Raw genomic sequence first — 12,385 nt, 5'->3', positions numbered from 1 at the left:
AAAGCTAAAATTCAGCCTTAGGAAACAATAAAAAAGAGGATCTTCCCACAGTGTCAGGTTGATGAGCGATGCGGAGGGATGTGCAGGACACGCGGGGTCCCTCCGCGGGCCGGCGGCTCCGGGCAGAGCAAACAGCGGCCGCAGGGCATGTGGCCAGGCAGGTCCTGCCGGGCTGGAGCTTGCCCAGCGCCGCGTGGGTGTGTTTGAAATTTTAATCTAATCTAAATCATTTATTGGACTTCTTAAAAGGTGGAAAATATTTACTAGTTTGCCTTGCTAGTCTCTCTAGATTTAAATGTATTTTGCCAATACAGTTTTATAAAGCAGAGGCTGATGTTGAGGTGGTGCCCTGGGATTGGTTTGTGTTCGTGCCTGCAGAGGAAGCTCGGACAGAATGGCCACACGTGTTGTGTCTTCCCTTCAGCAGCGGGTGGTTAAGCAGAGGCTGAGGTTGCTGCTCCTGTTTTCATTATAGTCCTGCCCAAAAGCCAGTGAGCACCCAATGTGATGTGAACTGTGAACAAACCTTCTGCAGGAGGCGGGTGGGAACTGCTGCAGCACAAGCTCAGGGAGGACGAGCCCAGGATGAACTGGTGGGGTGGGGTCTGGGACGTCCAGGAGGTCTGGGAGGTCTGGAAGGTCCGAGTCCCAGGACATGTGTTCCTTGGAGAACAAAACACTTTCCCATGGGAGCAGAGCCTTCCCTCCGATCCTGGAGGGAACTGCTGGAGTTCCTTCCTTCCTTCCAAAGTGCTCTCCCTTCAAGAGAGATGTTCAGTGTTCCGCTGTGTCCAACATCACTTGGAATAGCGTGTGCAATGAAAATCATCTCTCTTTGCATCACGGAATGAGGCGTCATAAAATCTATTGGGCTTATACTTTTATCAAACTCTGTATGTACTACTCAGGAGATTTTGCAGATCTGGCCAATAAATCAATGAATCAGCATTAGATTTTTTTTTTTAAAAAAAAAGCAGGGAGGAGCCGGTTGCCACGGCTCTGCAGAGACCTGTGCCCACCCCTCAGCTCTGTGGAACCTTTGGAGTTTATCTGCAAGTAACTGTGTGTTAATCTAGTTCCTGCATTGCTGAGTGCTGCTCATTATTGAAATATTGCTGTGTTATTTCAGCACTCTTTCTTCTACGATGCTGAGTTATACGCAGCATTAATCTTTAATTCTGTTCTCTTACCGTTTAAATCTGAAAAATGTTCTAAACAGCTGACTCGGGTTTGTTTTGAAATCCTGCCTCGGGATATCAAGATTTAGTAACACAAATTCTCACCTTAAAATAGCAGCACAAAATGTTCTATTTACTCCCAATATGAATGTAAAATATGCAGCATCCCTCACATGAGCAGCGGGAGCATACCGATAGTATCTGAAAGACAAAGGAATTTGGTGGAAAAAACCAATGGGCTGTCCTGGCTCTGCGGGCAGCAGCACCAAGCACATTCCTGGTGCTGGGAAAGGTGCTGCTGGCGCCAGGGCCTCTGCTCCTGCCCCTCTGACAGCCTGCTGCACCGTAATGCTTTTTTACTTCTAAGGAAAGTTGTCTTAAGCCTTGTATTAGTTTGAATACTAAATGCTGTTAGCCTGAATTCTACCTGACAGCAGCTCGTGTGTGCACTGCTTGGTTCATCCAGTGCTGGCAGAGGTTGCAGACGATGTCAGACATGTACCTGTTTGCACAGAAAACACTCACATCCAAAAAAGTGTTGCCATTTACTGCAGCCCGTGGCAGCCCCGGGTCGGTCACCGCAGGCACAGCCATGTCCCACAGGTCCCACTCGCTTCACCCCTGTGGAGCCAGAAGGGATGTGACAAAAACCTTCACGGCTTTGGGAACTGCAAACACAAACCTCCCCGCGTACCCTCTGGGGAGGTGCGGGGCTGTGTCACTGCCCCGGGGGGACCCTGAGCAGCATCTGCTCCGAGCTCCTCCCGGGCGATAAACCCACCACAGAACGACCCGGCTGAGCTTTGCTGCCAACACCAGCACCCCTGGCACAACACGAACCTGCCTCTCCGCACAGCTGTTTGTGGCTTTCTCCCGCAGGCAGCAGGATGAACCTGAAGAAGTATTTAATCCGCGCACTGCACCGCCTGCAGAAGGGCCCCGGCTACACCTACAAGGAGCTGCTGGTCTGGTACTGCGACAACACCAACACCCATGGCCCCAAGCGCATCATCAAAGAGGGGCCCAAGAAGAAACTCATCTGGTTCTTCCTAACGCTGCTCTTCGCATCTCTGGTCTTCTGGCAGTGGGGCATCCTCATCAACACCTACCTCTCCTATAACGTCACATCCTCTCTCTCCATTGGCTTTAAGACCATGAAGTTCCCAGCAGTCACGGTCTGCAATGCCAACCCTTTCAAGTAAGTTTTTCTTCACCTAATTTATGCCGTTGTGCTCTAACACCCTCAGATCTACTGCTGGCATAAGGTACCACAGACCCTTTCCTGTCTCATATATCACGTTAGGAGCATCAATGAAAATGATCCAGTGCCATTAAAAACAAAATAATGGAGCACAACACAGAGACGATGGCTCAGGTCCAGAGGAGGCTCCATGTCCTGTGCGCTTGCCCGGATGTCCCACTGTACCAGTTAATCTAATGATGGCTATTTCCTCCTGCAAACTTTCCCTGGCTTGTGTCAAAACTTGTCACAACCAAAATCAGTCTCTCAATCTTTCCCCACAATCCCTTTCTTCCTCCTTCCTCGCTGTGAACGTACCTCTTATCGCTCACACTCGGCCATTAAGAGCTGGTTAAACATTAGTATCAGCTGGGACCTGCAGGGATAGAACTCAGCCTAATTCCAAAGGAGTAACTGATCTTTGTAACAGTTGCTTTAAATTTATATTCGTGCAACAGTTCAGCCCAAGGCAAGATGCTCTCAACTAACACACAGGAATTACTTTGGGGTTGTTTTTTCTCACTGCTGGCTAGAGATGTTTTGTGTAAACCACAGTGATTTACTGAAATACAACCAGCTGCGTTCTGCGCTGGCGGGTTCACCACCGCAGCACTCTCTGTTTATCCTTCCACTGGTTTTCCACCCAGTTGCAGCTGCTGGGATGCCCGTGTCGAGCTGGCCGTGCTCTGTTGCTCCCCTGTTGGTCTCTCGGCAGCAACCCGAGGGCCCCGGGAAGGTCTGGGTCAGCGGAGCCGCAGCCAAGCTGCTGCACATCCCCACCGCCATGACACCGTCTGGTAATGGCTCTTTGTCCTGCAGATACTCGGAGGTGAAGCATCTGCTGAAAGACCTGGACAGGCTCATCGAAGCGGCACTGGAGAGGATCCTGCAGCCCACACCGGGGAACAGCAGCGAGAACATCTCCACACCGCTCAACATGGAGCTCTGGAACCAGATACCCCTGGTCCTCATCGATGAGCATGACAAAGACAACCCCATCATCCTGGACATCTTTGAGAGCAACCAGCCTGCTGTGGGCAACCAAACTGTGGAGGGCAATCGAACCACTGAGGGTAACCAAACCACTGAGGATAACCACACCTCCATAGGCAATGAAATGGCTGAGAGCAATGAAAGCTTCATGGGCAACGAAACCTTCATGGGTAACAAAACCTTCATGGGCAACGAAACCTTCATGGGCAACGAAACCTTCATGGGCAACGAAACGACTACTCCACCTGCCCCAGCAAACGTGACAACGGAAGAGAAGAAGTACAAGCTGGCAGTGAAGCTGGTGAGGGTCCCGCGGGAGGTGCTGGGGGGAGAGGGATGGGTGGTGCTGGGACCAGGGACCACCTGTGCTGGCAGCACTCACGGCACCAGGCACACAGAGCCCATGGGCGGTTTGCCCGTTATGGTGTGTTGTTTCACGGCTTCAGGTCTGTCTGCTTGGGTTTTTTTTGAGGAAGGCAGCAGAGAGGTATTTTAAGGGTTTTTTTTTTTACATTTCAGAGGGTATGTCTGATCCCCTGCAGGTTACACAGCCAGACACCTGGCTGAAGATGCTGGATGTCTGCATGTGGGGCCTCCAGCAGGATCATACCCTAAATATACCTCCCTGAATGAAAGGAAACCCAGCAAGGAGCTGTGTTAGTTTAGGGGCAGGGGCTCCCTGCTGCCTTCCCCTGCCTGAGGGCTGGCACCCAAAATGCTGGGGAAAGGCTGCAGCTGCTGCCGCTCACTGGGGCACATGCGGGTCTTGTGACCTCCACCCTCTGCACCCAGAGAGGCTCCAGGGACCCTGCCTGGGCAGCCCCAGCCTTAAAGAATGGACCCAAATGTGATGCTTTCCATGAGCTTGTGAAGGTCCCACTGGGACTGATGGAGAATCTGCCCAGCTGGGTCCCCCAGGGGGACCCGTCTGCAAACACCTGCAGATGTGACAGCAGATGTGACAGGTCCCGGCTAGCCCCAGCCCTCAACCCCCAGGGCAGTGGGCAGGGCTGGCACCTAGCACAGGGACAGGGGACACGACATACGTCCCTCCTGCCAAACCCCCACAGAACAGGGACAGACCTGCCTGTGTGTGTCCTCAGTGCAGCCATCAGGGCTCGGACAACTGCACGTACCGCAACTTCAGCAGCGCAGCGCAGGCGGTGAGCGAGTGGTATGTCCTGCAGTCCACCAGCATCCTGGCCAAGGTCCCGCTGCAGGACAGGATCCGCATGGGCTACCAGGCTGAGGACATGATCCTGGCCTGTCTCTACGGGGCTGAGCCCTGCAACTACAAGTAGGTGCATGCTGAGCTCCCTGCCCTTCTCTGTTACCTCGGGAACGGTACAGGACACTAAAGGCATGACAGCCTTTTGCTTTCCTCTTTTTAAGCTATATATCAGTTAATAAAGAGATTTCTGCTGGTTCTTAACTCTAACAACACTTCCCAGAGGGTTTCTGGATTGAGTTTTAGTTTTGGACGGGCTGTTCTGCTCATGACACACCGAGACTCACAGCATCAGCGGGACCTTCCCTGGGTATTTTGCGATAAGCAGCTGCCAGCCCAGGTGCTGGGTCAGCGAGTGCCTGGCGCAGCACTGCAGCCCCGGTACAGCCCCCCAGCTTTTACACGAGGCTCTGAGAACACACTTTAGCCATTGCTGTTTCTTATGAATGTCATATTTATAGATCCAGTTTCAAGAAGCACGAGTGCACAGCAGCAGCCCAGGCTGCAAGTCCTGCCCCTCTGCAATGAGGGCAGCAGAGAATTGTTATCAACGAACGTGACATGACACCAACCAAAACCCATCACCATAGCTCAGACCAAGCAATTATTGCTGTCTCCTCTGTGTGAGACAATTCCTTTTCATCCCAACAAAGCATTATCCCCATGGTGTGTCTCGGTACACACAAGTACCTTGTTTTGCTTTTTTTTTTTTCCCCAACAGTAGATTGATTGAAATTATATCTGCTGAAATTTCTATACAGCCATTCAACAAACTAAGCAATTTAAAATTAATCCCAGCCGTCACTGCCAAGCCCCGGTTCCATCAGTTGCATTGTTTTATAGCCCTTTAGTCCTTCCCGAGAATCTGAGTTTTGTATGTGTGATTCTTCCAGGAATTTCACCCAAATCTATCACCCGGACCATGGTAACTGCTACATCTTTAACTGGGGCATGGACGAAGAGGCCTTGAATTCTTCCAACCCCGGAGCCGAGTTTGGTAAGAGATCTCACTGAGGAAGGGGGAGTTGCTCTGTCCCCCTGCCCATTTCTGTTCTATGGACCAGACGGATTAGTGCCGTGTCTCTGGAGCTCTGCAGCGGGAGGAATGGTTTTCCAGAAGGGGAAAAGCCCCCAAAAGGGAAATGTGTCACACAGAAACAAGTAACGTGACTACAGATGTTACATGGAGCAGAAGGACAATATGTGGAGAGCTGAAGTATCTGGGGCAATGTCTGAATATTCTGTTAGCTGAAATATCTGAGGCAGTGTCTGAACATTCACTCAGATATTTCCACCCTGAGCATTTGCCATCGTGGGTATTTACACACAAGGCTGTGGTGAATCCGTCCTGTCCCACAGAACAGACATTTCTGTGCACAGTAAAAAGAAAATAGGCGTGTTTTTTTTTTTTTCCCCAAATATTCCCATTTTGACATGACTCCTGTTCTGAGTGTCGTGTCCATGTGCCAGGGCTGAAGCTGATCCTGGACATCAGCCAGCAGGACTACATCCCCTACCTGTCCTCAGCGGCCGGGGCACGGCTGATGCTGCACCAGCAGAAGAGCTTCCCCTTCCTGAAGGACCAGGGCATCTACGCCATGGCCGGGACCGAGACCTCCATCGGCGTGCTGGTGGTATGTCTGGCATTCCTCGGGAGCACATTGTCTGACAATAATGTTATCTGATGGGACCGCAACCAAGTTTGTGTTAAGTCTTGGCTGAACTGGCTCAAACCAAAAGAGACGAGGTGTGGGCTGGCCACAGGCTGGAACCGTTTATGGAGGCTTTTATGTAACTGTCCTGGCTAAGCACTTTACTGAAGCCAAAATATTAAGCTCAAGTCATTGTTCCCCTTCTCTTAGCATGTCAGCAGGTGCCGTGTTAAAACAAGCTGCTCCCAAACCACCTGCTCGGCCCTGATCCGCCCAGGGAACGGGCTGCAGCTCCTCTGCTCTGCCCCTATGGCTCTCTGAAATTTATCAAACCTGCAGGGTATACAGGAATTACAGTCTCTAGCAAACAGGCAGCAGGGCCCTGGGAGGAACAGTAACCACTGAAGTCTGCGTGTTGGTTTTCTTCAGGATGAACTGGAGCGGATGGGCTATCCCTACAGCGACTGCACCATGAACGGCTCTGACGTCCCCGTGAAAAACCTCTATAGCCAGTATAACACTTCCTATTCCATACAGGTAAAACATGTTTCTAAATCAAACAAGACTGTTCGGGAAAAATCGTCAAAGCACTTAAAATCTTTGACTAGTCTGCAGGATTACTGCAGCATCAGCAATGACAAAGTAGAAAGCATAACCTGAATCACAGGAACCTTCTTGTCTAGTAATGAATCCGCACTCGAGTCTGAGCGCTCAGTAGCCCCAGGTTTGGAAAAGATCCCAGTGGATCCAGTGGGATAACTGTGCATTGCAGGAGCAAGACCTAATGATGCAAATATTAAAACTTGCACCAAAGGTAAGGAGTGTTGTTCTGCAGGCAGCAGGCAGCACAGTTCAGTGTGACCTTCAGTTTTCATCCTCACCCCAAACAGTTACTGTTCCCTCAGCCACGTGGGAATTTTGTTTCATTCTGAGAGAAAGAAAATAGTCATTTTTCTAATTTTCTCAAAAGCCAAAACACAGCAAACCCCCTGGGATCCCTGTTGTTATTTAAGTCCCTGCTATATGCGACCTACCAGCAAAGTCCAAATTACCAGACAGAAAAGCAAATATTTTCACCTCCGGGTAGGAGCACAGTTTAATGCTGGTCCTTTCCTTGTACCCTGCAGCTCGGAGCTCAGCTCCCCAAAGCGGAGAGTTCCCACTTACAGCAAAACCAGAGCAGGGTGTGCCTGGGGCCCTCGGTCCCTGAAAACCCCCAGTTCTCCCATTGTCCCCCCTTTTGGCTCCTGAGCAGCCCCAATTGGTCACTGCCCGGCTCAGGGGGCAGAACCACGGCACCAGCCCATGGACCTCGAGCCCCCGTCCCACTGACATTTCCCCAAAAACACCAGCTTGTGTGCAGGACATGGAGACTGACCTTCTGTTCTTTACCTGGAGAGCAGGATGAGAAAGTTGAGTGTTTGTAAACCTTGAATCTGCAGAAAAATAGAGTGTAAATGTTAAGCACTGGTTAATTTGTAACAGGCTTTAACATGGAGGAGAAGCGTTTCGGGAGGGTGAGATACGGCAATAACAAAAACACCAAAACCTGAAGAATACACCCCAAACAAATGGGAGGGCTTTGGTCTGGCAGGGTTTGTTGATATTTCTGCCTTTATATAATTATAACAATTGGACCACTTACCCTACTTTTTAAGATGCTTATATAATGTTCAAGCAAATACTTGAAAGGATTGCATTATTACTTAAAAGTTGCTAAGTGCTGACTGGGGTTCTATGGCACATAATTCACATCACTCCAGAGACTGCTCAGCAAAATCAGGCTGGTCCGTCACTCCCCGATTGCACTGAGTTTTATGAGCATTTTCTATCCCACAGAAATTCTCTGGTTGTTCTACCAAGCTGGAGCTGTTAAATTTAATTATCTTTTCATAGACTTTGTTATTGCTTTGTGCACTGTTTCGTTCAGAATCCCCCTCCGATCCCAGCCAGTTGCCTTCACGCCTGGCTGAGCTGAGCCCGCACGCTGGGCTGCAATCCTTTCGAGGGGAGACGCAGATGTACAGATAAGATAATTCAGATTTCTAAACCCTGCTCTTTATGTTGAGGTATTTTTAGAGTCCCAGCTTTAAAGTGGAAACCAGCCCTTTGTCAGTATGTCCTATGAAGCCTGGAGACAGCAGCAGTGTCTAGGGGCATAGTAGAACATTTTCATTCCTTTTTGGAAACTCCATATTTCTTCCATGAAGCCCTAAATAGTTCAGAAATGAGCAGTTCCTGGTGCAATCTGGAGCAGGCACTGAGTCCCCTCCTGCGAGGTGACACCCACGGGCAGCTCGTCACCAGGATGTGCCTTCAAATGTGGAGGAGCAGTCACCAAAATGCATCAGAAATAAAAGGGTCCTGGCAGCATAGCCACCCACCTCCTCTTGCTGCTGGGAAGCTGGTGTCACCTGTGCCAGGTTGCAGAGCCCACTGTGCCACTGGTGATGCTCAGTGCCGTGCCGCCGGGATGCTCGGTGTGTGCTGTCAGCGATGCTCGGTGTGTGCTGTCAGCGATGCTCGGTGTGTGCTGTCAGCGATGTCAGCGATGCTCGGTGTGTGCTCCCTCTGCAGCTTCAGCCTTCACTGTGTGCAGCCACAAAATCAGCTGTTCAGGGCAAAGGAGAGAAAACACCTCAGAGCTGAGCAATTCTCCAGGCCAGTGCAGACTCAGATTCAGTGCAGATTCAGCCCATATCTGACCATCTCCCCCTTCCCTTTTTCAGGCTTGTCTGCGCTCTTGTTTCCAAATTCACATGATTGAAACCTGTGGATGTGGTCACTACATGTTCCCTTTACCTGAAGGGGTAAATTATTGCAATAATGAAGATAACCCAGGCTGGGGTAAGAACATGAACATCACTAACTGCGCAGCCTTCTCTGGGTCTTGGCACATGGGGGGTGGGAGCAGCCACAAGTGTTGTTGCTGTTGTAAATGCAGGAGGTGGATGGTTTTGCCTGAGTATGATTCCGCGTGGACATTCAGGTCGGTGCTGGGGTGAAGGGGCGAAATCTCCAGCCAGGGACAGCAACGGGAGCCCCTGGGTACCAGGGGAGCAGAGGGGACGCTGCAGCATCGGCTCTGCAGGGATGCGTGAGCTGCGGGACGATGCTCCCCGGGGCGGGCAGGGCCGGCAGCTCTGCAGGCAGCGGGCCAGGGCTGTGCCGAAACCACGGACACGGGCGACCTGGCTCTACCGACACTGTCTGCAGAAAAAAAATACTCTAAATGTACTATTAAATCGTCTGACTGCTTTGCCTGAGTTTCTCAAGGCAAGGAAGGTTAGAGAGGAAGATGGCAAATCTTTGCAGTAGGCTCATACCTAAACATTCGTTCTGTTACACAAAATGGATATAATCCAGTAAGTGGGGTCCTTATCTAAACAGACACTTTGATTTTTTGTTTTCACCAAACAGCATATTGCTATTCGTCACTGAGATCAAGCATAAGGGACAGACAGATCTGTATTGACTCCTGTAAGGAAACATGCAAGTGAGTACCTGGGTGCTGGTGGCTGGGACGGTGCCGGGGATCCCACATCCCGGGTCCTGTCACTCCGACCTTTCTAAAATGGCAGCAAATCACGCGGGGCTGCTCTTCTGCGTGAGAATTGAAGTTCCAGTGACTTCAGAGGAGGAGAAACCTCCGTGCCAATGCTCTCCTCTCCTCTGCAGTGACACACAGTACAAGATGACCATCTCCATGGCAGACTGGCCATCCGAAGCCTCAGAGGTAACAGCCATTTCTTGTTTTGGAACAGTCATTAATAATTGCCTGTTCTTAGCCGCATGAATCACTCTGTATTTTGTGAGCTAATGTCCAGGTAGCAAGTGCTTCTTTGCTAAATTACACATTTTCAGCTTGCAAACACACACCAGTGCCAGGGCCTGGGATGGAGCGGGGACATCCCCACGGCGGCTCCTCCTCGGGCTCCTGCCCCATGGGTGAGGATGCTTCTTATCAGCTCTGAATAAATTTTGTTTTCCTAGGACTGGATTTTCCATATTCTGTCTTATGAAAGGGATATGTCAACAAATGTGACTCTGGACAGGTGAGCAAAAGGAACAACCACTTTATCATCTCTACTGAGCCTGTTAACATTAGATTAACGTGAGCCTTGGCAATGGGCCAGAGCACGCGTGTGCTAATGCAAAGGAAGGACAAGATTTGGCACATGTTCGCCTGGAAGATACAGAAAGCAAACCTGAAACACACTTCACACATATCTTCTGCTCCCCGTAGCGACAAAGCGGGTCAGACAAACTCAAACACTTAAAACTGACATTAACCACAGCCCAGCTCTGCACTGAGCTGCCATTTGTCCTTTACAGAAACGGGATCATCAAGCTCAACATTTACTTCCAGGAGTACAACTACCGCACCATCTCGGAGTCGGCTGCCACCACGGTGAGTGCCCATCCTGCCCCCCCGCTGGTGCCACCATGCGCCACAGTGCCCGGGAGCAGCCGCAGAAATGTGTCACCCGAACGCACAGACGGGGCTCAGCCTCTGGGGCTGCTCAGACCTGCCGGGAGACGCCCCTCGCTGGGACCTGCTCCCAGTGCTGCTGCTTCACACGGCCGTGCCAGCACAGCCACCTCCACCAGGGGGTTTGCAGCCCCCAGGTTGTTCTTCCCCCCCACCTCCCATCCCCAGCACGGGGCATCACAGATCAGCAGCACCAGCTCCCCGGGGAGCACAGCACACACACTGAGAGGGACCTGCAGGTCCCTGCGGCAGGAGCATCCCCTGGCTCAGCACCAGCACATGGTGATGGGCAGGGATCAATCAGGGACCAGGGTCACTGTCACCGCCGCGGCTCACCCCTGCCCTCCTCCCGCAGATTGTGTGGCTGCTGTCGAACCTGGGAGGCCAGTTTGGGTTCTGGATGGGGGGCTCAGTGCTGTGCCTCATTGAGTTTGGGGAAATCATCATCGACTCGCTGTGGATCACCATCATTCACATCATCAGCTGGTGCAAGGGCCTGAACCAGAAGCGGGCGCAGATGCGGTACCCGGACGCGCCCCCAACAGTGTCGGAGCTGGTGGAGGCTCACACCAACCTGGGCTTCCAGCCCGAGGACACGGGGACCCTCCCCAGGGACGAGGCGCTGCCCCCCGAGCCTGGCACCCCCCCTCCCAACTATGACTCACTGCGTGTCCAGCCCCTTGACATCCTTGGTCCCGACAGCGATGCAGAAACCGAGTGAGTGGTGTGTCCCATCACCTCCCGATGGCAGGTGGCCGTTGCTGTGCTCAGTGTCACATCTGCCATCACCGAGCTCAGGGTGTCACTTGCTGAAAAATCTTCTGCTCTCCACCAAAATCAGGAAGGAACTAGAAAGCCCTGGCTGTCCTCCCCTCCCCACCTTAAAGTGTTCACTGTGAAGATTCTCCATCTAATAAACCCTGTAATAAATCTCGAGTCGGTGCCAAGCTCTGGCTTTAGCACATAGAGTGTGTATACATCAGTATTTTGCTATAGAACCGTTTCTGGTGCCAACACCGTGTGCTGTCTGATGCCAGGACACAGCTCAGAGTGTGCTGCTGTGCAGCCAGAGCCTTTGGCTGGGACCCAAAGTACCTTTGATGGCTGAAGTTGCTGTACTTCCACCCCTAAATGTCCACAACAGTAACAGTGAAAGAAAACGGTCCCTGTGCTCTGGAGCCCATGGTGCCGTGTCTGCGTTTGCTGCCCAGGGTTTGTTACCGCTTGCAGCACAGGCGGGCACGGCTGTTAATGTGTGTCAGAGACAAATACTCCAAACTCCATAAAGGCCCAGGTGTGGGGAGAAAGTGCCAAGCCCTTGAATAGTACCACACTCTCGGTAATAAATAAATTAATTTAAAAGTTGCGTTTAAGTTTCCCGTTGGCAGTGGGTGCAGTTCAGCACCAGCACATGCTGATGGCTGATGCAGGAAGGGCAGGTGCTGCGCTCGCTCCGACGTGAGGGGTCAGGGGTCTGGCGACCCCACGGGGCCGGGAGCTCACCTGGCACCCAGTGCTCCCAGGAGCCCATCACAACCCACCGGCACCTGCCTCCCTCAAGTACTTTTGCAAAACTTCAAGAGGAAAAACAATCGTGTGGTT

At 51.6% G+C, this 12,385-nt stretch overlaps 1 protein-coding gene across 1 annotated transcript; it reads left to right on the top strand.

The window, feature by feature from the left end:
* Positions 1-2,062: 2,062 nt before the first annotated feature.
* On the top strand, positions 2,063-11,504 carry SCNN1B (sodium channel epithelial 1 subunit beta; the record flags this gene model as incomplete). Its single annotated transcript, XM_082064330.1, has 12 exons — positions 2,063-2,376; positions 3,238-3,712; positions 4,515-4,708; positions 5,533-5,636; positions 6,110-6,273; positions 6,721-6,828; positions 9,021-9,138; positions 9,712-9,787; positions 9,970-10,027; positions 10,285-10,346; positions 10,627-10,702; positions 11,139-11,504. Exons 1-12 carry the CDS (start codon positions 2,066-2,068, stop codon positions 11,502-11,504), a joined length of 2,112 nt encoding a protein of 703 aa, XP_081920456.1. The 5' UTR covers positions 2,063-2,065.
* Positions 11,505-12,385: the final 881 nt, after the last annotated feature.

Source organism: Streptopelia decaocto (assembly GCF_964273445.1).
Source record: "Streptopelia decaocto genome assembly, chromosome: 13".
NCBI classification, from domain to species: domain Eukaryota; kingdom Metazoa; phylum Chordata; class Aves; order Columbiformes; family Columbidae; genus Streptopelia; species Streptopelia decaocto.
The sequence above is the reverse complement of the archived record's forward strand: the minus strand, read 5'-3'. Positions and strand labels throughout refer to the sequence as shown.